The 26,919-nt window shown below is 43.7% G+C and overlaps 1 protein-coding gene across 1 annotated transcript in view; it reads right to left on the bottom strand.

The window, feature by feature from the left end:
* LOC138284976 (baculoviral IAP repeat-containing protein 1-like) overlaps positions 1–26,919 on the bottom strand; it is a 796,353-nt gene that overhangs the window by 715,211 nt on the left and 54,223 nt on the right. The window contains exon 2 of the mRNA XM_069224352.1: positions 21,775–22,360. Coding sequence (XP_069080453.1) covers positions 21,775–22,357 — 583 coding nt within the window. The 5' untranslated portion in view covers positions 22,358–22,360. The remainder of the gene's footprint in view (positions 1–21,774; positions 22,361–26,919) is intronic.

Here is a 26,919-nt window from a genome sequence, read left to right as displayed (position 1 = left end):
ACAATGGTGGGAAACTCAGAGCAGGTAATTCTGAAGTTGACCCCAGGAAGTCATCGAGATTGATCAGATGCTGCTCAGCATCATGCTTGGAGAAGTTTTCAACCTTTCGATTTAGACTCTTTTCTGGAAGTCAGATGAACTCAGCAGGGCAAGGAAGTAGGCTGTAGCTGAAGATAGTTTGTTGTCGTTAGATGCCCGTCAGCCTCAGGCCTGCTGAATCGGATTTGCTCCTGCAGAGAAGACCATTGCCGGAACTACCATGAAGTCAGGCCCACTGGCAATGTACCCTCAGTGGACTGGCTGGGAGATTGGCCCTGGTCCTATGATGGTTGTTCTGGCAGAAAGTTAGACAAATTATTACTAAGTCCCAGGTTTTTAGGCTTAAGCAGGAGGAGCACAATCTGACACCAGCCAAGGATCTGAGACTTCAGGAACAGCATGTTGGGGTCAGGCCTCAATCGAACATAAGCCACCAACAGGGTCCATGGCAAGTCCAGTTGAACCTGGTCAGCTGGGCTCTTCCAGGAAAGTGGGCTTCTTGTAGTTTTTGCTTAACAGATCAGCCAACTGACCCTTAAGGTCCATTTTAAGGGTCTTGATATTAATGGGAGCAAGTCCAGTCCTTAGGGGGTCTCTGAAGTGGGTGCCCACAGGTGCCACATTTGTGAATGTCACTAGCTTGTGGGTGGGGCTGACTCCTGGCCCTCCCTAACCAATAAGGGGAAAAGGTTCCTAGGGGTAACCCTACCTGCTTTTTGAGCAGTTCCTGTGTGCCATATTGCAAACAATCCCACTGTACCACTCTCTGCCTAAATCCAACATGGAGGAACCTGTCTTCCCCTGTGCAACGCTCCTGCACCCAATCTAAAGGTGAGGCGTGGCAGGGAAAATAAGCAAGCCCTACTTTATGGTCACTCAAAACCGGTTCTGGGGCAGCTCCTCTCCCACTGGGCCTGGTACCTAACTGGCTAGGGAACAAAAGAAGTGGCAAGCCCAATTTGAGCTGCATCTGCCTGTTACAGGGTAAGCCTCTTTTAAGATAATCACATTCCTGGGCACTGCCTAGATGGTCATCTTGTTAGAAGAACAAAATACCTCCTGCTATCCAAGGTCTTTTTCTCAGCTTTGGGACCAAGTTCATACCCCATCAGTGAGCTATTTAGCTCCTGGGTGACAGTTGAAAGCTCATTTAAGTGGGCTTCTAGAGGCTTTTAAAAGTACCTTTTGTAATATATTCAGTATAACTCCAACTTTACCATTTGTAATAAACATGATAAAAATTACAAGAATTACATTTTAGCTGGTTCTTAGATAGAGATTACATCATTTAATTTCACCCCGTGCTTTCCAATTGAACAACTCACTAAAATAGCTCTTAGGGCCTTGTTGCTCTAAGGGGACGTTTTACATTAAACATTTGCATGTTCTACTTTTAAATTCCATGCACTCTGTCTCTTTAGGCTTTAAGGGCTACTTCAGTGTCTTGTTAATATTTAAAAGGAGGGTTTAGGCTTTTCAAAAGGGGTTATTTCAGCAGGTTGAATTTGCGGTTTAAAGCTGAACGACCAGGTTATTGAAGGCAGGCCTGCAGTCATGTTTTGCAGAGGCACTCTATTAGTGGCACAATGTGTGTTGCAGTCCACTAATGACATTGAAATTATAGGCACTAGGGACACATTTTACCATCTACTAGAGTCTTATAGGTAAGTACAATATGACAATTAGGAATATAGCCATTTTCAACATGTTCTAGGGGTCAAAGCACATGCATTGGGGCCTGGTTAGCTGATGTCCACTACACAGTCAAAAAAACAGCAGCATCAGTCCAAAAAATGGGAGTGAGCATGAAAAAAGAGGAATTTTCCTACACACCAATGGCCAACTGTGATCTTCTGTGATATGTTGATGTCTCAGAAATGGCTATCGCCCAGTACTGCTCAGGTATGACATATGTGTGCTGTGTGAAGTTGGTAAAAGCTGATGTTTACTTCTAGTGCACTCCATTCAGTGTGAGAGATAATGGGAGAAGGAAGTCCTGACAGGCTTGTGTGCTTGAAAGCTTGTGGCATGACTGCTTTGACATCTGTTTTCTACTCTGAGGTTGCCACAGACACTGGTTGCCAGAAGAATCAGCAGTTATTTATGAGCTCAGTAACCTAAATTGGATTCACAGTGGTACCATGTTGCAGTCTGCAGGAAATGGAGGAGAAAGTAGAACTCAGCTTGGTCACTGAGCTTGGAGGGCTAGAGCAGCCTGGCTGAAACTAAGCAGGTGGAAGCGAGACCAGAGAGTGGACAGAATCAGCTGTACATAGCTCAGTATGCAGAGCGGGGCTACAGGAGGGAGCATCTACCATGAGGGTAAATCCTAGAAAAGAAGGGGCTTTGAGCCTTAACATTTTCAGGGAGCCTTTGCGACTCTATAGCCTATCAGTTAAAGTAAGAGACTCCTTTTCTTACCCCTTCTTTTTTTCCTGCTCCTTCCGCTTCGTTCACCCTGGAGTTTTTAAGGTAGTGTATGCCTTAAGGAAGGTAAAGCCCTCACAGGGCTGATTACCTTAGCGTCTGCAGTTTCACTGTGCCTGTGTGCATGCTGCCACCTAGTGAGATGGATAATTAACTGACTGTTAACAGGCTGATTTTACTATAGGGGGACATACAACCCACATCTATGTATCCTCAACTGTTATTTGTGTACTCACTCCTTATCCCCTGGAATCTCATGTTGTTTTCTAGAAGACAGCCCACTAAATTAGTAAGTTTATTATCTTCTGGAATTGAGATGACAAAGGCGGCCTATCTTTTTTGGCAGGGGGTCTGGCAGTTGGTGACTGCTTGAGATTCAGAGAGATCTGGGATATCAGCTGCAAGGCACACTGCAGTTTTGCAGTTCCCATCCCAGTAATCTCTCTCACAACTGGAGTGGAAGATGCCCAGAGGCATGGTACAAAAGAAATCTTCAATCAGGAAAGGTAAGCCTTACCAAGCAAATTCTCTTTCTAAAATCAAAATCCAGCAACTTTTGGAGTTTGGTCAAATGGGCATACTGGGCTACCTCTCCTCGGTTATTCTCCTGATAAAACATCCCAAGGATTCTGTGACTACGCTGAAGTGAGACAGTTGGATAGATGCGGAAAAAGTGGGGAGACTGAGGGCTGTGAGAGATACTACCTCCTTTCAACAGGACAAGGTGTCATTTCAGCCATGGGTGGGGGGGCCAAGAGGAAAGGAAGAGCGATTGCTGCATCTGATAATGGGACTGCGAAAGAGGGAGATGATCCATTGTTGGTGAGAAAAGAGAGCTTAGCACAGCATGCAGTAGAGAATAGTTCCCTCCTTCCTTCCTCCAAAGCCGGCCTTAAGGCTGTTCTGGAGGACCTCTCATGAGGAGCACAATACCCAATTTTTCAAAAACCTGGGAAAGAGGAGGGGGGAGATTTCTATTAACCCAGGAGGCTAATGCAGAAAGGGAGGTGATGGATTGAACTCTGAGAAAAGAGTCACAGGGCAATGTAAAGAGAGAGAAGGTTCTCCCTCAGCCTTTGCTCGAAAATATGAAAAATAATGAAGGAGAGAGAGATGAAGCAGTGTTTAAAAAGCTCAACACACCTCTATCCATCAGTCTAAAGTCAACTGGGGTACAGTCTATACTAAAGTCATGAGATCCTGCACAGCCAAATCCTCCGTCCATGTCATCCATAGTGTTTCACAACTTGTTAGATCCGGAAGAACCAGGGGAAAAAACCTTTGTCATACTTCAGCTCCTTTTGAAGGAAATCTGAGAGATTCAAGTCAATCTAGCAGCTCTTCCTTATGAATTAGAAGCAACATTAGATGCAATGGAGACAGAAATCTCAGATCTGAATGAATGTCATGCAGAAGTGAAGTAAAGGGTGTCAAATTTGGAAGCCAGGATCATTAATGAGAATTAACGGGTTTAAACCATAGAGAAGGAGTTGAGCAATATAAATGTAAAGCTGAAAGATCTGGAGAACCATTCCGGTAGGCCTAACTTGCAACTGGTAAGAGTTCCTGAAAGATAGAGAAGGGACTCGGAATTGATAGAGGTTGTCTCCAGCCTAATCGCTATTCATGTGCTTAGAGAGCCAATGACAGACTTATCTATTGCTTGAGCGTATAGAGTACTTTTTGGAATAGCACTGAAGGATGGGAAAAACCTTGGACTATACTGGATCACTTTCAGGACAACACAGAATCTTTAGCAGAAAGAGGGTGCAGTACAAAAGAGAAGTTAAGGGATTTCTACCTTCAAAACAAAATAATTAAAAGTAGAACTTTTCAACAAGTGTATGAGGAAAAGGGATCTACAGGCAGGGTTCTGGCTTTGCCGGCTAAATACAGAGTCAATCAAGATCTGATCACCAAAATCTGGAACCCTCAAACTGAAAAATACACAGAAAAGACATAGGAAATTAAACACATTTTTTATGATTGTTATTCAAAGTTGTATAGGGATCAACAGGTAGTGAATCTAGGACTGAAGCAGCAAATTGAAGATTTTCACAAAAAATTGCAAATGTCTGCCATGATGGTGGAGGCTACAGCCCTCTTATTAGAGCCTATATTTGAGGACAATAAGGCAGCTTCTTAATGGTAAAGCCCCTGAGGAACATGGGTTCAGCTCAGAATTTTTTAAGACTTTACCCCGACTCTTAGGGCCCCTATGGACATCCTCTTTAATCATCTGCCAGATGGAGGGCTGTTCCTGTACTCTTTTCAGGAAGGGGTCGATTTTCTAAATCCAGGCAAGCAACCAATTGATCTAAGTTCTTATGGACCAATAACTCTGCTAAACTCTGATTATATGACTTATTCAAACATTTTAGCCAACCGGATTGTTAAACTGGCTTATTTTCTTGTAGCAGGGGAACAGAATAGCTTTATTAGTCGTCGAAACCTATACTCCAATATGCATTTTATGAATTAATCCATTGATTTGGTGACGACGGATGCTCTTCCAGACGTGATTGTGCTGATGGGTGCCGAGAAGGCCTCTGATTTCTTAAACTGAAGGTGTTTATTCCAAATTGTGGATATATAGTTTCCACCCCGGATTGCGAGATCAGTTCAGCTATTATACAACGGAGCTTCAGCTCAACTAGTAATTAATAATTCTTATGCAAGCCATATCAGCTTGAATCACAGCGCTCTTCAAGGCTGCCCTCTCTCCCCTATACTCTTTACGCTCTTTACTGAACATGTGGCATAATATATTCAGCGTAATTCAAACACTGTATCACTCCTGATGATACAGCTCTTTTTTTAACCCGACCCTGTAATATTAATGCTGCTCTGCAGTCCATAGAAGCCTTTACAAGTGTGGGGAGGGAGTGTAAAATGAAGAAGAGAAAACAGAGTGCCTGGTATCATGCCAGAGTCAATCGTGTGGCTCAATATTCTAGAAAAGGGAAATTCTGGGCCTGGGAGTGGCAACAATCATAAAGGTTTGAATTTAAGAGGGAGAAATCATTGTATCTTTATTAATTCTAAAGCACTTTAAAGAGGGTTGAGCACTTTTTGGACGAAATGCAGTTTCAAGATATATGTAAGTATCTTGGTACATGCAATGCACAATCACTTCAAGCGGTTGTTAGACCTGATATGCCTTAGGGTGGTCACCCCTAACTTTTTGCCTGCCTTCCTCCACTTTTTGGATTCTGTTTTTGCTGGCTTTTAGACTCTGCACACTTTACCACTGCTAACCAGTGCTAAAGTGCCTATGCTCTCTCCCTTTAAACATGGTAACTTTGGATCATACCAAATTGGACTATTTAATCTACTGATAAGTCCCTAGTAATGTGCACTGTATGTGCCTAGGGCCTGTATATTGAATGCTACCAGTGGGCCTGCAGCACTGGTTGTGCTACCCACTCAAGTAGCCCCCTTACCTTGTCCCAGGCCTGCCCTTGCAAGGCCTGTGTGTGCAGTTTCACTGCCAATTCGACTTGGCACTTAAAAGTACTTGCCAAGCCTAAAACTCCCCTTTTTCTACACATAAGTCACCTCTAATGTGTGCCCTAGGTAATCCCTAGAGCAGGGTGCTGTGTGGGTAAAAGGCAGGACATGTACCTGTGTAGTTTACATGTCCTGGTAGTGTAAAACTCCTAAATTCGTTTTTACACTACTGTGAGGCCTGCTCCCTTCATAGGCTAACATTGGGGCTGCCCTCATACATTATTGAAGTGGTAGCTTCTGATCTGAAAGGAGCAGGAAGGTCATATTTAGTATGGCCAGAATGGTAATACAAAATCCTGCTGACTGGTGAAGTTGGATTTAATAATACTATTCTAGAAATGCCACTTTTAAAAAGTGTGCATTTCTCTGCACTTAAATCTTTCTGTGCCTTACAATCCACGTCTGGCTGGGTTTAGTTGACAGCTCCTTGTGCATTCACTCAGACACACCCCAAACACAGGGTACTCAGCCTCACTTGCATACATCTGCATTTTGAATGGGTCTTCCTGGGCTGGGAGGGTGGAGGGCCTGCTCTGACACAAAGGACTGCCACACCCCCTACTGGGACCCTGGCAGACAGGATTGAACTGAAAGGGGATCAGGTGCACTTCTAAGCCACTCTTTGAAGTCTCCCCCACTTCAAAGGCACATTTGGGTATAAAACAGGGCCTCTGCCCTACCACCTCAGACACTTGCTGGATAAGAAACCTGAACCAGAACCTGCATCCTGCCAAGAAGAACTGCCTGGCTGCTCAAATGACTCACCTGACTGCTTTCTACAAAGGACTGCTGCCTTGCTGTTGGCCTGCTGCCTTGCTGAACTCTTGCTTTGCTGCAGAAGTGCTCTCCAAGGGCTTGGATAGAGCTTGCCTCCTGTTCCCTGAAGTCTCAGGACCAAAAAGACTTCTCTTTTTCAACTGGACACCTTGTGCGGCGAAAAATTCACCGCACGCCGATCCGGAATGACGTCGCTCAACGCGACGCCTGCGGTGCGACCGGAACTTCAACGCACGGCCCGCCTGGACAACGCCACCTGACTTCCAGAGAGGAAATCGACGAGACGCCTTCTGTGAGGGAGAAGATTCGACGCACAGCCCCCCGGAACGACGCGCAGCCGGATAACAAGCCCATGATTCCACGCACAGACCCCGGGACATCTGGTAATCCTGCGAACCACAGAAGGAGACTGTCCACGCGCCAGAAAACGACGCACAACTTCCCCATGTGAAAAATAAGGACGCAAGTCCGTGTGTTAAGGGGTGAAACCGACGCACACACCATTTTTCCACGTATCTCCTCCTCTGCGGCCCTTTGCGGAGATTTTCCACTCCAAACCAGGTACTTTGTGCTTGAAAGAGACTTTGTTTGCTTTTTAAAGACATAAGACACTTTTCAGTGATATCTCTACAAGTTCATATTGCATATTTTATCGTTTTGACCTGCAAATATCCAGATAAATATTAAATATTTTTCTAAACACTGTGTGGTGTATTTATGTGGTGCTATATTGTGTTATTGTATGATTTATTGCACAAATACTTTACACATTGTCTTCTAAGTTAAGCCTGACTGCTCAGTGCCAAGCTACCCAGAGGGTGGGCACAGGATAATTTGGATTGTGTGTGACTTACCCTGACTAGAGTGAGGGTCCTTGCTTGGACAGGGGGTAACCTGACTGCCAACCAAAGACCCCAATTCTAACAGTGGTATAACGGAGAGAAAGAGAAATCGGAGCAACTCCCGCAGTGTCTTCCGGGGTATTTACAAGCCTTAATAATACTGGTTGAGGCTCATAATGTGGGGCACAGTTACTGCTAGAATTATGATCCCTATGATTGTGGAAAATTAAGAGCCGGTCTCTTTTTGCTCTAGGATGTTGATTCCGATTAACAAGAGAGATTTGTACACATAGGGGGTTATTCTAACTTTGGAGGAGGTGTTAATCCGTCCCAAAAGTGACGGAAAAGTGACGGATTTACCACCAGCTGTATTACGAGTCCATTATATCCTATGGAACTCGTAATACGGCTGGTGGTATATCCGTCACTTTACCGTCACTTTTGGGACGGATTAACACTCCTCCAAAGTTAGAATAACCCCCATAGTGTGTTGGCTCGAATGTATGGGGGTACAGAGAATTGTATTATAATGAATCAATTGATATGGAAACTGGTTTTAGCATATGCCTGTCAGTTCGTTAGTTGGTATGTGTCTTGTAATGAATGTGCCTTCCCTGGGAACAATGCATTACAAATCTATAAAAGGAAATACAAAAAAGTGCACTCCACTCAAGATGCTGAACTCTTTGCTCCTACCCATGTTTGTATTCTGGCTGCTTAAAAGATTATACAGACTCATATATGCCTTTGAAGTAGCCCATGATTTTGTTCTCCTCTAGATGCTGAAGGGTTTCTTCACTTCAGCAGGAACCCATTCAACAATGGCTGCTATGTTAAAGATTTGATTGATGTTAATATGATATTTTTGAAACTTACAGCTGTACAGTATGCTGAACTTCAGTCCTCCTCTGAAGAAGGGCCAGATGTATAATTTTTTCAAACAGCGATTACCTAATTGCCATTACCTAATTGTGATTTCGTGGGACCACTGCCTGCTCTTGAAATTCATTTTTGCATATATTCACCTATTTGCGAATGGGTTACCACCTACTTGAAGTAGGTGGTAAAATGCAAATGTTTTGCGACTGCATTTGGGTCACAAAACATTCCTACATACGATTCGGTATTAGGAAGGGACGCCCTTGACACACCCCTTCCTAATACCGAATCGGTATGTAGTCGCAATTGCAATATGCAATTTGGTAACAAGTTACCGAATCACAAATTGGAATTCATGCATACCAAAATGCATTTTTGCAATCGCAAAAATGCATGATACATCTGGCCTGAAGTGTCTAGGCTAAATGCCTTTGCTCATCAAACTGACAAACAGACTTCTTTGTCCCGAGGTCTGAAGTCACTCTATGGGCCAGATGTATCAAAGGGTTTTACCCATTCTGTGTCTATGGGAAAATGTGTTGGTACATATGGACCTATGTTTCTCTGACTGTTGAATTTCTTATGCCAAACCTAAAAGGTATGTCTGATTAGCAGGAATATGTCTCTGAGATGGAGAAAAAGGCATCAATGAAAAAACTGTAAAAAAAAACTGCAAAAGGGACCCTGATGGAGTGTGGAGGGACAGCACCAGGAGAGTGGTTTCCCTGAAATTGCTCCTCCCAAACTCACCCAACTGTACGACAGTGTTGTTCACGTCAGCAGGGATGCATGATTCATGCTGCAAGTACTCATTGGTTTGCTCCATACTTACCCTCTGTTGCCCAACAACATTGCCACTCCTGTGCCACCTATGAAGCTCACAGTATTGGGAACGGAACCAAAGCCACCCCTGACACCCACCCATCTCCATTGTGGCCAACTCATTCACATTCAGAAGGACATTATCCAAATGTCTTATTGTTGTCCCTAATCATATGCTTTGTTTTTTGGCTGCATGTTATCCAGGTGGCTAGAAGCCTAGCTTTGCCCCCCACTGATGCAATTACTCTTGTGAAAAGGTGAATTTGGAATTTTGTGCTAAATATACAATGACATTAGTTGCAAAAACTGGTTATAACTTGCAAACCAACTTTTTGCAACCAGTATCTAATTTTGTGAACTGACCTATTTAATAATAGATTAGTTTGCAAAATTCCAGGTCAGAACAGGTCACAGTCTGACTTACATAATTAATATTAAAATAAGCACTGGCAAAGCCAATAGGTCTTGCTCATAGAATAGCTGTTGGCTTTGGCAATGCGTTTTGCCATGTTATACACCAGTGGGGCTCCTGTTCAGCATGGCTAAAAGTTAGTGGCGTGACGTATCAGTGTGGAGTGGGGGAGTAGAGTGGATTTGTTTGAATGTCAGAGTGGAGTAGGAGGATTAGAGAGTCGTAGAGTTGAGCAGAGGGGAGAAGGGTTCAGTGACAGAGAGTGTCGTAGAGTGGAATGGAGTGGTGTGGAATAGGGTGGAGTGGGATGTAGTGGATTGAGGTAGTAGAGTGGATTGGAGGAGAATGGGGTGGAGTGGATTGGAGTAGAATGGGGTGGATTGAGTGGAGTGGGGTGAATTGGATTGGAGTGGGGTGGATGAAAATGGTCTGAGGTGGATGGGTTTGGGATGGATTTAAGTGGGGTGGATTAGATTGATTGGGTGTGTGATTTGGACTGGAGTGACGGGCTGGATTGGAGTTGGGTGGGGTGGGGTGGGCTGTATTGGTGGGGTGGTGTCGATTAGATTGAGCTGGAGTGAGGTCGATTAGATTGGAATGGAGAGGGGTGGATTCGAGTGGATTGGAGTGGGGTGGATTAGAGTAGATCGGACTGGAGTGGGGTGGATTATATTAGATTGGACTGGAGTGGAGTGGATTGGAGTGGGTGGATTGGATTGGGTGGGCTGGATGGATTGGAGCAGGCGGAGCGAACCTGGATGAGGTGGGGTGGATCAGATTGAGATAGAGTGGGTGGACTGGAGTAGAGTGGTGGATTGGAGTGAGTGTGTGGACTGGAGTAGACTGGCAGATTGGAGTCAGTGGGTGGAATGGAGATGGGGTGGATTGGATTAGGGTGTGGTGGATTGGATTTGGGTGGCGTGTGTTGGATTGAATTACGGTGGATTGGATTAGGGTGCGGTGGGGTGATTGGATTGGAGTAGGGTGTGCTGAACTGGGGTGGGGAGGATTGGGCTGGGGTGGGGTGAATTGTAGTGGGGTGGAGTGTATTGTGTTGGAGTGGAGTGGATTGGAGTGGGGTAGGCTGAATTGATTGGATAGGAGCGTGGTGGACTGAACTGGGGTGGGATGGATTGGAGTGGAGTGGGGTGGATTAGAGTGAAGTGTATTGGATTGAAATGGGTTGGGATGGATTGGATTGAAACAGGGTGGTTTGGATTGGGGTTGGGTGGATTAGGCTAGGATGGATTGATGGGTTGGACTGGGGTGGATTGCATTGAGGTGAGGTGGATTAGATTGGCATGGGGTGGTCTGGAGTGGGGTGGACTACAGTGGGTGGAGTGGACTGGATTGAGTGGGGTGGATTGGATTGAGTGGAGTGGATTGGATTGAGTGGGTGGATTGGGGTGTGATGGGGTGAGGTTGATTGGGGTGGCGTTGACTGGATTGGGGTGAATTAGATTGGATTGGGGTGGATTGGAGTGGAGTGGATTGATGTGGGGTGGACTGGATTGGAGAGGGGTGTACTGGATTGGAGAGGGGTGTACTGGATTAAAGTAAGGTAGATGAAGGAGGTTTGGCGTGGGTTTAGATTTGACTGGAGTAGGGTGGATTAATGTGGACTGGCCTGAGTGGGGTGGATTAAAGTAGATTGTAATGGAGTGGGGTGGATTGTATTTTAGTGAGGGGGATTGGGTAGCTGTGGATTTGATTAGAGTGGGGTGGGGTGTTGTGGAGTGTATTGAGTGGCGTGGATTGGATTGAGTTGGGCATATTTGGGTGTGATGGCTTGAATTAGGGTGTAATGGGGTGGATTGGATTGAGTGGGGTGGATTGGATTGAGCTGGGGTGGAGTGGATTGTGTGGTGAAGTGGACTGGATTGTATTGGGTTGGTGTGGCATCAACTGGATTGGAGTGGGGTGGATTGGATTAGATTGGCGTAGGGTGTCCTGGATTGAAGTGGGTTGGATTAAGTTGGTTTGGAGTGCAGTAGATTTGACTGGAGTAGGGTAGATTAATGTGGACTGGACTGAGTGAGGTGGATTAAAGTGTATTGTATTGGAGTGGGGTAAATTGTATAGGAGTGAGGTGGATTGAGTAGCATTGAACTTGATTGGAGTGGGGTGGGTTGGATTGGAGTACGATGGGACGATTGGAGTGTGGTGGGATGAATGGAGTGTGGTGGGTTGGATTGGGTTGGGTTGGAGTGGGCTGGGTTGGATTGGAGTGGGGTGGACTTGAAGGGGGATGTCTGGACTGGAGTGGATTGGTATGTGGTGGATTGTGGTGATGTGTATTGCATTGGAGTGGGATAGATCGGACTCGGCTGGTTTGGGATGGATTGGAATGGTGTGGGGTGTACTGTGTTGTAGTGGGCTGGATTGTAGTTGACTGGAGTGGGTTGAATTGGGATGGAGTGGGATGCAATGGGGTGAGGTGGATTGAATTTGGACATATTGGGGGTTATTACAACTTTGGAGGAGGTGTTAATCCGTCCCAAAAGTGACGGTAAAGTGATGGATATACCACCAGCCGTATTACGAGTCCATTATATCCTATGGAACTCGTAATACGGCTGGTGGTATATCCGTCACATTTGGGACGGATTAACACCTCCTCCAAAGTTGTAATAACCCCCATTGTTTTGGATTGCAGTGGGTTGTTTGGGATTGTAGTGGGGCTGGTTGGAGTGGAGCTGTTTTTGTTTGATTGAAGTGGGGCACATTGCTTTGGATTGGATTGGGGCGGATTGGATTGGGGCACCCTGGAGTGGGGCAGACTGGAGTGGGGCGGATCCTTCTGGATTGGAGTGGGGCAGATTGTTTTGGACTAGAGTGGGGTGGCTTGGAGAGAGGCAGATTTGTTTTGGATTGGAGTAGGGCGGATTGTCTTGGACTGGAGTGGTACATATTGTTTTGACTCAGGTGGACCAGATTGTTTTGGATTGGAGTGGGGCAAAAGGTTTTGGATTGGAGTGGGGCAGATTGGTTTGGATTGGAGTGGGACAGATTGGTTTGGATTGGAAAGGGACAGATTGTTGTGGATTGGAGTGGGGCAGATTTTTTTAAATTGGTGTGGGGCAGATTATTTTGGATTGGGGTATGGCAAATTGTTTTGGATTGGAGTGGGGCAAATGAGTGGGGAAAATTGTTTTAGATTGGAGTAGTGCAGAATTTTTTGTATTAGATTGGGGCAAATTGGAGTGGGGCAGATTGCTTTGGAGTGGTGCAGATTGTTCTAGATTAGAGTGGTGTGAATTGGAGTGAGGCAGATTGCTTTGGAGTGGTGCAGATTTTTTTTATTACAGGAGGCAAATTGGAGTGGGGCAGATTGCTTTAGAGTGGTGCAGATTGTTTTTGATTAGAGTGGGGTGAATTGGAGTGGGGCAGGTTGTTTTGGACTGGAGTGGGGCAGACTGTTTTGGATTGGAATAGGGCAGATTGAAGTGAGGTGGATTGTTTTGGATTGGAGTGGGGTATACTGGAGTGGCACGGATTGGAGTGGGGCAGATTGTTTTGGATTGGAATAGGGCAGATTGCTTTGGAGTGGTGCAGATTGTTTTTGGTTAGAGTGGGGCGAAATAGAGCAGATTGCTTTGGAATGGTGCAGATTGTTTTTGAGTAGGGTGGGGAGAATTGGGGTGGGGTGTGTTGGAGTACAGTGGACTGGATTGGGGTAAATTGGTGTGGGATGGATTTGAGTGGGTGGACTGCATGATCACATGTTAAAACGTCATTCAGAGATTACTCATAATAAAGAAACACTGTCGCTTTGCAATATTTCGAACAAGTTTTCCTCTTTTGAGAAGAGTGCCCACGAGCAACGACAAAGGTGCAAAGTGAGGAAAGATGACTAGGCAAAATAAAAGAAAGTTGGCTTTAAAATATAAACTTGCAATTTTGTTTGCCCTGCTGGGCATATTTTTGCCAGTAACAAGCCTTCTGTTTGTGGGGCAATAGAAGTTAAAAAGGAACAAAATAGTACCTCAATCACATCGGGAGCAGCAGACGGGCACTAATTAAATTGAATCAATCAGTGCTTGATCCCTGCTCCACATAGAGGAACGGAAATAATGCGACGCGTGCCTTGACAAATTACGAGGCTGTAAAGTAGAGTGCCATGCAAACCAATATATGGTGAGCGACAGGAGGACTCCAAGCCCTTTGCTGTACACAACAGTCTCTCAAGTGAGACGCATGTGTTAGCGCATGCACTCGCAGGCTCTACTCTAAAAAAAGAAAAAGCTTTTTTAAAGCAGCTAAATTTCCTTAACCCCTTCCCCCCCATGGACGTAACGGTTACGTCCTTGGTTGCTGCGCTGAAGTGCCAAGGACGTAACCGTTACGTCCTGGGCCTGGCTCAAGGTGGAGCGCTAGCGCTCCCCCTCTGAGCCTCCCACCCCCATCCCATGGGCAGGGATGGAAGGGGAATCGCTTCCCCTTCCACCCTGAGCCCCCGCCACCTCCCAGTGACGTCTGATGACATCAGCGCGCAATCACACGCTGACCTCATCAGAGGCCACTGAGCTTCCAGCGCGAAATGGAAGAGAAATACAAAGCGTTTCTCTTCCGATTGGGGGGTTGGGGCAGGCAGAGGCATTAAAAGAAAGGAAAGGCCTTTCCTGTCATGTCTCTTTGTGCATTTCTGCAGCCCAATCGTGAAGCGATCGGGCTGCAGAAATGCCCACTAGACACCAGGGATTTTGTATTTGTTTTATAAATAACGAAGGGGAGCGACCCCTTTGACAAGGGTCACTACCCTTGGGGGCAATTTTTAATCAGGCCTTTTCTGCCCCAAGCCACTAGACACAAGGGACTTTTTTTTTTTTTTAACACATAATCAATAAAGGGGAGGGACCCCTTGAGCAAGGCAATTTTTTATTAGGCTATTTCTGCCCATCCTGGGGGCAGATTGGCCTATTTTAATTAGGCCGATCTGCCACTCGGGAGTGGCAGAAGCCACTAGACACCAGAGAGATTTTTTTCACTTCAGTTTCACGCAAGGGGAGCGACCCCTTAGGCAAGGGGGGCAGATCGGCCTATTTTAATTACCACTAGGTACCAGGGATTTTTTTTTTTACTGATGGGGAATGACCCCTTAGTTCGCTCCTGATGGGGGGAGGCGATTTATTTTAGGCCATTTCTGCCCCCCTTGATCCGCCTACTTCTATTAGGCCGATCTACCCCAGGGGGGTGGGGGGGCAGAAACCACTTAAGCACCAGGGATTGGTGTGTGTGTGTTTTGTTTGGGGGGGGCAGCGCCTTGGGCAAGGGTCGCTCCCCATGGGGGTACATTACTGTTGGCCATTTTTGCCCCCCTTGAGGGCAGATCGGGTTATTTTTGTAAGGCCCATATGCCCCCAAGGGGGGCAGAAAGCCCACCAGACAAGATTTTTTTTTTTTTTAAGTGGGTGGTGGTATGGCTGTATCTTCACCCCAAATAAATGGGGACAAAGTTGTTTTGGAAATTACCCCCAACCTACTAGATGCCAGGGAATTTAAAACATTTTTTAAAAATAGTGGGGTGGTGGCTACCAACCAGTATGGACATGGTTACGCCCCCACCCCAACTGAAGGGGGTACCAGTCTTTCAGTTCTCCCCCAGCATACTAAAAGATCTTATCCCAACGGCAAGCAAGAGGACATTTGAATATTTTGAGTTTTGATTTCACATTAGGGCCATGAGAGCTTGGCTAACTCTCAAAATCATCCCATTTCGAAGGGTGAGGGCTGCAACTTTGCTTGACATCACAAATTTTCCCCACATTTTTTGTGATGGAACCTTCTGGAATCTGCAGGAATCCACAAATTCCTACCACCCAGCAGTCTCATCTATACTCATAAAGATTTTGTACCACTCGTCAGCCTAACATTTTTTTTTTTCAAACTGCCCTTTTGGACCCGCTTTGGCATCCCCTCAATTTCAGAAATTTTTTGTCTCTTACCTGTCACAGGCACTTGGCCCACCTACACAAGTGAGGTATCATTTCAGACTGAGGGGAATGTTGGGTGGTAGGAAATTTGTGCTGGTGCGGTGATCCCACACAGAAATGTGGGAAAATTGTGATTTTTTTAAAGCTAGATTTCAGGTTTGCTGAGGATTCTGGGTAAGAAAACACAGGGGGATCCATGGAAGTCACACCTCCCTGGACTCCCTCGGGTGTCTAGTTTTCAGAAATGTCTGGGTTTGGTAGCTTTCCCTAGATGGCTCCTGTGTCCAGGACCAAAAACGCAGGTGCCCCTCCCCCCTGCAACAGGTAGTTTTGTATTTGACAATTTCGATGTGCCCAAGTAGTGTTTTGGGGTTTTTTCTGTTGCGGACCCTAGGCCTACCCACACAAGTGAGGTACCATTTTTATCAGGAGACCTGGGGGAATGCTGGGTGGAAGGAAGTTTGTGTCTCCCCTCACATTCCAGATCTTTCTATCACCGAAATGTGAGGAAAAGTGTTTTTTTGCCAAAGTTTGAGGTTTGCAAAGGATTCTGGGTAACAGAACCTGGTGAAAGCCCCACAAGTCACCCCATCCTGGATTTCCATAGGTGTCTAGTTTTCCAAAATGCACAGGTTTTGTAGGTTTCCCTGGGTGCCGGCTGAGCTAGAGGCCAAAATCCACAGCTAGGTACTTTGCAAAAAACAGGTCAGTTTTCTTTGGGAAAATGTGATGTGTCCATGTTGTGTTTTGGGGCATTTCCTATCGCGGGCACTAGGCCAACCCACACAAGTGAGGTGACGTTTTTATTGGGAGACTTGGGGTAATGCTGGGTGGAAGGAAATTTGTGTCTCCTCTCAGATTCCAGAACTTTCTGTCACCGAAATGTGATGAAAAATTGAGGATTTCTAGCGCAGGTGTTTTAATAAAAATTATTAATGAGTGTTCATGTATTCTGTATAATGGGTTTGTGTCGAAAAAATAATAACGTAGAAAAATAATGCACATGTTTGAACATGTGATTACGAAGAGTGGCCACCAACGTTCACAAAGTGTACTTAGTAGTAGTTTAATATTGTGAAATGTTGAATATATGTTTGACTAATCCAGTAATATGTCATATTAAAGGTTATGCATTATGTCCTAGCTTTATTAATTGTAGGCTTTAACTTAGCGCAGGTCTTGGCCTGCTTGCCAGGCCTCATGTCAAAGCTGTATTTCTTAACGTTTAATAAATGGCTGTCCTAGAGAGTTAAACTGGGTTATATGTTGAAACCACGAGTGCTTCAAGCACCAATGGCTCAACAACGAGTTCCAAACAACGAACTCATTGGTATCACTACTGCCTTTACCACGAATGCCTTTACAACGATTTTTCATTGTAAAGGCATTCGTGGTAAAGGCATTAGTGATCAGCATGCAGGGTTCCAGCATGCTTACCCCCTAGCCCCCCACCCCTAAAAAGTACAGTGACCCCCTCCACCCTCACAACCCCCACCCCCAAAATTACCACAACCCCCTCCACTAAAAGCTAAAGCACCCCAACCCACCCCTTAAACCTAAACCCCTACCCCATCCCCCCTAAACCCCAATCACACCAAGCCCCCTACCCCACTGCCAAAAACTAAAAATACCGAGTCCCCACCCCGCACCTAAAACCTAAAGCACCCCGACCCCCCAACCCACCCCTAAAACCTAAACCCTGACCCCCCTAAACCCTAACCCCCCCGATCCCCCCTAACCCAATCACCCAAAAAAACAGCCCCAATCCCAGCCCAACGTACCTCCTCCTTCATTGCGTCGAATCCCTTCTTCTGTGCCTTAACCACGCATGCACGTGGTTCACACATGCGTGGTTAAGGCACGAAAACCAGGAAGTCGTGCAAAACAAAAACGTTTTCGCTTTCGTTTTCCACGACTTCGTGGTTTAGGAATCGTTGTTCCGGATGTTTCCCGTTAAACTGTGATTTTCCATTTTGCCTTGTTTAAATGTGCTCATAACTGAAGGTTCTCATGAGAACCGTCTGGTAGAAGATGCTGTTCTTGCTAATGTACCATTTTGTGTGTAATGTGTGTGAGACTGACTTTCTCAGGAGGAGAACAATGGAGATACTGTCTGGAGTAGAAGCTGCAACAATATTGTTACCTGACAAGCCAGATGATGAGGACATTGCAGGGCAACCAATCAACGACATGTGAACAGAGTAATAGTAGAATTAATGGATTTTGAGTTTTAGTTTTATTGGACAAAGTGTGAACATTCGAATAACTGACCAATAGGGATTTGGGATATAGTTTTAGTAATTTTAATTTAACGGGACTGCACTGAGAAGAACCCAACATTCTGCCTAATGCATTTTACTTTAAGCATTCTACATTTGCCATAGCTCATTCTTGCCCACTTTTACGTCCTGACAAGAGACATGTTTAACTTTACTGCTTAAGGTCTTTGCGTTTTCTGAACTTTGATGCTGATTCCTGATGCCTTGCTGATCGACTGATGTCCTGAGGATGAAGACTGACCCTGCTTGCTGATCCACATTGAGGATAGGTATTATGAATTAGATTGTTGATTATCATGCGTATTTGTTTTTTTTCTTTCTAGGTACCAACTGCGCTGTTTTGATAGAGCCATAGTTAGATGTTTTTCCAAATTTATGTTACTAAATTGTTTTGCATGAAGCCCAACATGCCGATGCTAATCTGATGTTAGTTAAGGATCCTCACTACTGGAAATTATGCTAATAGGGAATGAGGCTTGATGAATTTCTCTGCTGAATTCGAATGTATGTAATCACTTTGACGCAGTTTACTTTGTTATTAATTTGCACCGTAACCTTAGAATGTGTTGTAGTTCAAGCTTTGATTAGATTGCGTTTCTTCCGCTGCTTTGGACAGCCAGCATTGTTTCTGTATGTGTTTCATTTGATTTTGATATTAATCTACATGACTTTAGCATTGTTATTATAGGAAATAAATATTCTAACTTTTACTAAAAGGTGTGGTTATTCATGACTGAAAGGTCATGGTGCGTGACAATTACTGACTATTGATTATTACTCTTATTGATTGTTGTTGATTATTGATATTGTGTATTGATTATTGAATATTGATCTACATGTACTGTAGCTAAGGTAAAAACATCTTAATTGCGAGTCAAAAGGTTAATCAACCTATTTGCGTCCCCTTATAGGTTTGCAAAGGATTCTGGGTAAAAGAACCTGGTGAGAGCCCCACAAGTCACCCCATACTTGATTCCCCTAGGTGTCTAGTTTTGAAAAATGCACAGGTTTGGTAGGTTTCCCTAGGTGTAGGTTGAGCTAGAGGCCATAATCCACAGCTAGGCACTTTCCAAAAAACACCAGATTTCATTGTAAAAATCTGATGTGTCCATGTTGCATTTCCTGTTGCTGGCATTAGGCCTACCCACGCAAGTGAGGTACCTTTTTTATTGGGAGACTTGGGGGAACACAGAATAGAAGAACAAGTGTTATTGCCCCTTGTTTTTCTCTATATTCTTTCCTTCCAAATGTAAGACAGTGTGTAAAAAAGCCCTGTAATTCACATGCTACTATGGGGACTCCAGAATTCAGAAATATGAACTGATCCTCAACACCTTATTTTGTGCCCATTTTGGAAATACAAACGTTTCCTTGATACCTATTTTTCACTCTTTATATTTCACCAAATGAATTGCTGTATACCCGGTATACAATGAAAACCCACTGCAAGGTGCAGCTCTTTTATTGGCTCTGGGTACTTAAGAGTTCTTGATGAAGTTACAAGCCCTATATATCCCTGCAACCAGAAGAGTCCAGCAGACGTGCTTTTAAAAATCTGACATCGCAGAAAAATTTACAGGATAAAACGTGAGAGAAAGGGCTGTTTCTTCCACCTCAATTTCAATATATTTTTATTTCTGCTGTTATTTTCTGTAGGAAAAACCTTGTAGGATCTACACAAATGACCCCTTGCTGAATTCAAACTTTTGTATACTTTTCAGAAATGTTTAGCTGTCCTGGATCCAGCACTGGTTTCAGACCCATTTCTGTCACTAATTGGAAGGAGGCTAAAAGCACAAAAAATAGAAAAAATGGGGAATGTCCCAGTAAAATGCCAAAACTGTGTTGAAAAATGTGGTTTCTGATTCATCTGCCTGTTCCTGAAAGCTAGGAAGAAGGTGATTTTAGCACCGCAAACCCTTTTTTGATGCTATTTCCAGGGAAAAAAAACAGAAGCCTTCTTCTGCGGCCCTTTTTCCCATTTCTTGGTCTCCTCCTGGGGAACCCGCAAACTCTGGGTACCTCTAGAATCCCTAGAATGTTGGAAAAAAGGACGCAAATTTGGCGTGGGTAGCTTATGGGGACCTTAAGTTATGAGGGCCTAAACTCGAACTGTCCCAAATAGCCAAAAAAAGGCCTGGCACCTGAGGTTAAAGGAAGTGGGCTGCTTTAAAAAAAATGACTTCTTTCTAAATATTAGTGAGAGTTTGGAGTAAACCTCTGGGCTAATGACTACCTCCCTTAAAAGTTGTACTCTAATTCACAAAGGGGGGGAGGAGCCCCTATTGCGAATAAGTTACCACTCCCGCTTGAAAATCTGTAACTTTTCAATAGTTTGCAACTGGACCTCTGGTACTGATTCAGTATTTGGCAAATATTGCATCCGGTCGCATACCCCTTCGAAGTCAGTAAAACAACATTGTACATGGCCAAAAGCATTTTTGCAGTTGGAAACTCCAACTCATGTTAGTGACTGCAAAAAAGATTAGTACATCCGGCTCTTCATTCATAGATTTTGAATGCTTCTTTGGATAGGAGGTGACAAGATATGCACCCCCTTCATCTGAGTTTCTAGTATTAAACACGAGTAGATCTTAACAAAGAATTCAGGCAGGTGTTAGGGTGAGTTACCAGTAGGGAATGCAGACAACCCTTGAAAGTAACAACATTATATAAAGTTTCAGCAGAGCAAGCTAGATTTTCTAAAACCTTGCCTCGGATGCAAAGACACTTCACATTTTGCCTGTGAGGTAGGCACATCCAGTGAGCAGAGTTACCATGAGCAGGAAAACATTGAAGTTACGGTTCACAATCATCAAGCATAGTACAAAATATTATGTTTCATTTCACATGCCCTTTCTCTTGCACTTTCTACAGGGCAATAAAATATCAAAAGTGTAATTAATTCACTTGTATAAATAATGTTGTGGGTGATTCAAACATCCAATAACTGATGAATACCTATCCAAATGAGTCCCAAGTGAATCACTGTATTTTCCATGCTTTATTTAGCAATTGTATCCATAAACCACGAGGAATCAATTTTAACCGCATTCGTCTAATTCCAAAACCATAACAAGTGAGATATTTGGGAACACTGCAGCACAGAGAAACCAAAATCCTTTCTGATGGATTGAATCAGAGATCACTTTTTTTTTTAAACTGGCTAGCAGTTTCAAAACCATATTTTCAATGGCAGACGTTTTCGATATCAAATCCCGAACACTGGCTGCTAATCCACGAGGGGCAGTCTATGGCTTTAAAAGTTTGTAGTGAATTATTACAAGAGAATCAATCCCCTTATGTAGAAAGACATGAAAGGTGTCTATTGTGCCTATATCTCTTTCTTCTAAGAGGTACAGGTATCTTTAGAATGTTGTCCAGACTTGCAATATCACACCTAGACAGGAGAGTCCAAAAGTATTGTTAAAACGACACTCCTCCATAAACCAGGAAGGTTTATACTTGAACTGATCTAATGAGTTTTTTATATTTGGAAGTTGTCTAATGAGGCCTTGTCAGATGTTGTTCATGTGTGGATCTGATCTAAGAAGTTCATGGCAGATTTTTAGAAAATATTTTGACCTAGCCTAATGAATCCTTGTCAGATGTCTCTCTGACGATTGCCCTAGGAACAGTGCTAAGTGTCTCCATGAACAAGTTACATTCAACAGGGATCCATCCTGTTTGATGTTTTGCACTTCCATAAAGGTGTTACACATCACAAGAAGCTCTTCCTACTCACCCCCACTCATATACGCAATTAGAGAAGCCTTCGCAAAATTGTAAGCATTATGATTACTTTAGCCTTTACATTGCATAAACAGCAAGTATTTATGATGAATGGTTCATACCTTTGAAGAAAAATCCTGCCTCTGCAAGCACCCCTGGTTCTATCCTGGCATAAAATGGCCACTCCTTGAAGGAGTCAAGTCGTGCATTCTCTGTCCCGTATACTTCTGGATTTTGTGACGAGGTCTCCTCTGCATTCTGGACACGCACTTCATATTTGCCAATATTCCCTATTTCTTGGCCTTGAATGAATTTACAGTCAGGTCTGTGTTTCAGGTGATCGTCGTAGGGTTGTCTTCTGAGACTTGTTGTGCAGAAAATCAAACCACAGCAGAAGCACTGGATACTGTCCTTGAGGCCTGTGCTAAAAAAGCCAGCACTGGCCATTTTAGAAGGGGACCAGGAAGACAAAGGTTTTAGAGAGAGGAATGACCTCAATCTCTCCACCTCACTTCTCATCCTGAAGTTGTAAGTCTTGGGCAAAACTCTCTTGATTTCCATATACTCTTTTTCCATTTCTGGGATCAAATTCTCAAAGTTAATGTCCATAAACGCCAGTCGGTTCTGCAAGTCAGAAACATTTAACTCCGGTGCTGTCATATTCATATCGTTTTTAACAGTAGAAAGTTGAGGGGTGGCGTCCATATTCTGAAAGGAAAACAAAATAATTGATGTTTATTATACATTCAGAACTACAAATACCAGAATGCAAAGGAAACAGGAATATAAAAGTTACTACAACAAAGAACAACTCTAGGGTAACCCAACATAGCATGACTGTGGAATCTTGCAGATTAGGAAACAAATTGCAGTCTGCAGTGTACTGGTACATATGTTCAAACCTAGTTGTACATTAGTAAGGGGCTGTACATTGTACAATTGTGCATTGTATATTGCACAACACTGGCAGTAGGCAGAGCTGAGAGTGACTTGATAAGAAAATATTTGGGATCTGGCATTTATTGTAAAACAGTGAGAACTGCATGCTCCACATCCAGCTCATCACCTTTAAGAGGGACACAAGTCATAAGAAGCACATTATCATGCCTGCTAGATAACCAGCTGAAGTTGAAGGATTTACAACTAATCCTGCTAACCAGATTTACATACCCAATTATGAATGCAGCAAACACAGACGTCAACACATAGCACACCACATATTAAGCAAAAAAGACAGACCGCAGATGCAAAATAAGCCATGCATACTAAGCAAATAGCACACAGATCACACAAGCCATGCATATTAAGCAAATAGCACACATGTCACACAACAAGAAACAACACACACACACATATACACGCGCACACACACACACACACACACTATGCATAGCTATATTTTCAGCTGTATTTTATCTCTCCCCCTTCTTCAAGTAGGTCAAATAGCGCATTTGGGTATTACTGCGATACTCTGTAGACTTTTCAGTAAATAATTAAATTAGCAAAATATAGTGTATTACAGTGTATTTATTTTTTAACAAATGATTTCTGTCAGAAAGGGATTAATTAGTAATCAGGTGTGTACCAATCTTGACCCCCAGCCCCAACAGGTCGATGAGAATATTGCTTTTATGCAAATTTTGCCCCACACACAGTAGCGAAACCTTTTTTTTTTAAACTGATAAATGTAGGCTCTCAATAAAAATACACGCAATTGTTGACTCAGCAGTGGTGTAAAAAAATTGTTCTCCTGACCAATAAAAACTGTCCATCAATGCACTGGATTCTTTTATGAGTGTCATTTCACATTAATAGTCTCTTTAGCAAATTTAATTGAACATTGGTCTAGGACTGTAAAATGCACTTGAAGAAGGCAAATGCACTTGATACAGTCTTAATTTGAGCATTGTTCATGCAGTAGTGAAAGTGGGTGGTGACATCAGAAGAAGTGGGATGCGTTTGAGAAGGAAGTGGGTGGCCTCCTACAAACAATTTTGGGCACTTGTACTTATTTATTAATTTATTACAAATTAAGCACTGCTCCACTGCATTGCGAAACAAACCACAAACTGTTTCTTTAATTTTGAAATGGTCAGTGAAACTACTCCCACATGGCTACATAGAAAAATTATCACCTTTCACTTAACAGCGTGTACTAATGAAATGCTTGTTTTGCTTTTCAATTCTCCCTTTTGTAAAAGGGTCTCCTTCTTAAAATGCTATTTCACACATTGTTCTTTCAATTTATACTTCCCAATACACTTTATCATCCCTGATCCACTTTCTATATCACCAAATTGTACATACATCTGTATCCCTGGCCTTGTGACTCTTCTGTTCCTTTGGTGCTTTGATGTAGATCTAGGATGGGATAAGTAGTTTATAAGCAAACAATGCCATCATGTGAGACAATTGGGATGGTAAGGTGACACGGCGGGGCCTACATTGAAACAAGAAAACTGGCACAGGGCACCAAGAATGACACATACAATGGGCCTCCAACACTGTCACTAGCACAATGCCAAAGAAAAACCAAAAATGACATGGGGCATTGAAGTGGCCACAGTGACAAATAGGCACTTAAACTCGGACACTAACAGAGGGACACTGGCACAAGGGCACTAGCAATTGGGCACTGTCAGTCAGATAATGAGACAGGAAAATCAACACTGACGGGCACTGGCACCAAGGGTGCTGAAATAGGACCATCAATACTAACATGGGAACAGTGACATTGGGACATAGGACACAAACACTAATGCTGGGACACTGACACAGGCCAGTTATGCTTGGACTCTGACACAGGGATGCCAGGGCTGACAGATATTGACACTCAACTGTGGGACATAATATTAGACTGTGACATGATATACACACAGGGGCACTGCTGGGGGACACACCATTAGTGTACCTGTGGATGCTGACAGAGGTTACTGATACAATGACACAGATATGGAGACACTGCTGTTGGGACATGAGCACTAGAATACTATCCAGTGGCACCAACATTGACATGGGGATGTTTGCAGTGTGGCACTGGAAGTTGATTGTTGACATGAGTCACAAATATGGATACAGTGACACATTAGGACATTAACACACTATCACCACAGTGATGCTGACATAAGGGCACTTCCACCGGGACAGTACCACTGGGACACAGATGATGGAACATCAACATGGGGATGTTAACTTGGGGACAAATATACTGGCACAAACATTGATGCTGGTCCAATGCCGTGGGGAGATTGTCAAAGAGAGTTTAGAATATAAACACTTAGATATTTATGCTTGAACACAGCACCAGGCGATACAAAGTTAGTAAATCAAGGGCACTTGCTGGATGGACGCAGCACTAAGGTATGGACCTGTGATGCTGAGATAGGTCACTGACACTGGGATACGGACACAAGGGCACGGACCTGGGAGCACATACATAAGGTCTTAAGCATTGAAATATACACTGTGACACTCACATGGACATTGGGCACTGCAACACTGCAAAGGGGTTACTGTCTTGAAACACTGTTTGGGTGTCGAGAGAGATGATAGGACACGTGGACATTGACACAGAGACACTGAAACTAACATGGTACATTAAAATTGGGACACTTACATTGGCACATGGACAATGACACAGAAAAACAGACAGGGCGACATTGACACAGGGACACTAGTGCCAGGGCACTGCCAATGGGACCCGGGTAGATGGGAAAACAGGAACACTAACACTGATACTACAGCACTAATAATGGAAAAAAATAAAGGGACACATACACATATTTAGTAACAGTGACGTGGGGACACTAACTCAGTAACACTGATAAGTCTACAAATACTAATGTTGAGGCACTTACACAAAGGTTTGAGTATTGGGATACTGAGTCATAGATGCTATATGCAAAGAGAGCATGAACAACAAGCATAATGGCACTTGGTCATTAGTATTAGAGGACTAACACAGAAAAACTGTTGCATGGACCGGAACACCAACACAAACATGCTGTGAGGGATGTACTGACATAGGGACAAGGGATATCACTACTGAGAATGGAACGCTGGCCCAGCAATAGGACAATCCATCACTACCACTGAAACACAGCCACATATATTGTGTGGTACTGACACTGGAAATGTGACACTTACAATTGGAAAATGACATATACATTGATTGGGACACCACTGGGAAACTGACCCAAGAACACAAAAGTAGACAAAGGAATAAATGTGGACATGGTGGTACCAACACTGGTAAGGGAATATTGACACTAATATGGAGATACTGAAAGACAGGCGTCAAAATCAGAATATTGACACTAGCACCTCAGTTGGGAAACTAGGGCTACCCGGACACAGAGACACTGACACAGGTACTACAACATATACAAAATCACTGACAAGAAGGCAGTAATGCACGGATACAAACACAGGATGGCACACTGGAGACCACTAAAACTCGGATTATAGATATGAGAATAAGCAAGTCTTTTGTCCCATACAGACAATTTTTTTAACAGCACCAAGAAGGCACAATGTTAGCATGTGCTGATCAACAGCAGTACTTCCTAACCTTATTTTCTGACATTACATGGCAGCCTGTCAGCAAAGACCCCTCGGCCATCCTGAAACAACCTAATTCTCTGCCTGTTACAGCCTGAGTTGACAGAATACAAATTTGGTTTCTAGAAATAGTGAAGGCACATGCTTCCTACTGTCACAGTTCAGTGAGGCCAGACCTGCTGCGTGTGGTGGTTGCAACCTGCATGTTCAAAACATTTACAATATAAATCAGGGATTTCGATACAATATAAAATAAAATAAAAAAGCATACTCTTATATGATTTTAAACGAAGCATGTGTTGGCTATTTGTGGCTGAAGAGGAAGATCTCAACAAACCAACCTTTTCCTAAATCTACCATGTTATGCAGCAAGTAAGCACCCAGGTAGAAGCCAAGCATCAGTATATATTTTTATTAGCTGAATAAGTCTGACCTACTTAGAGGACTGCTTCATATATGGATAATGGTTACTTGTATTTGATCCCAGTATTTTGTCTCACTTTTTCTCCCTCTGTGTTGCTCTTATAATTCTCCCTCTTTGGGAAAACAAATTAATCTGACGATTTCGTCCCCGTATGGAACCACCTGGAAAGGTTCTGCTACTGATTTAGGATCAAGAAAAGGCTATCCAGATATAATGTGATTTAAAATGGAAACAAAAGTTGCTAGTGGTGCTTTACTACACTGTAGTTAAGTAGAGATGGACA

This window comes from Pleurodeles waltl, chromosome 1_1 (genome assembly GCF_031143425.1).
Source record: "Pleurodeles waltl isolate 20211129_DDA chromosome 1_1, aPleWal1.hap1.20221129, whole genome shotgun sequence".
In the NCBI taxonomy this organism is placed as follows: domain Eukaryota; kingdom Metazoa; phylum Chordata; class Amphibia; order Caudata; family Salamandridae; genus Pleurodeles; species Pleurodeles waltl.
Note: the sequence above shows the minus strand (reverse complement) of the source record. Positions and strands in the feature narration are given on the sequence as shown.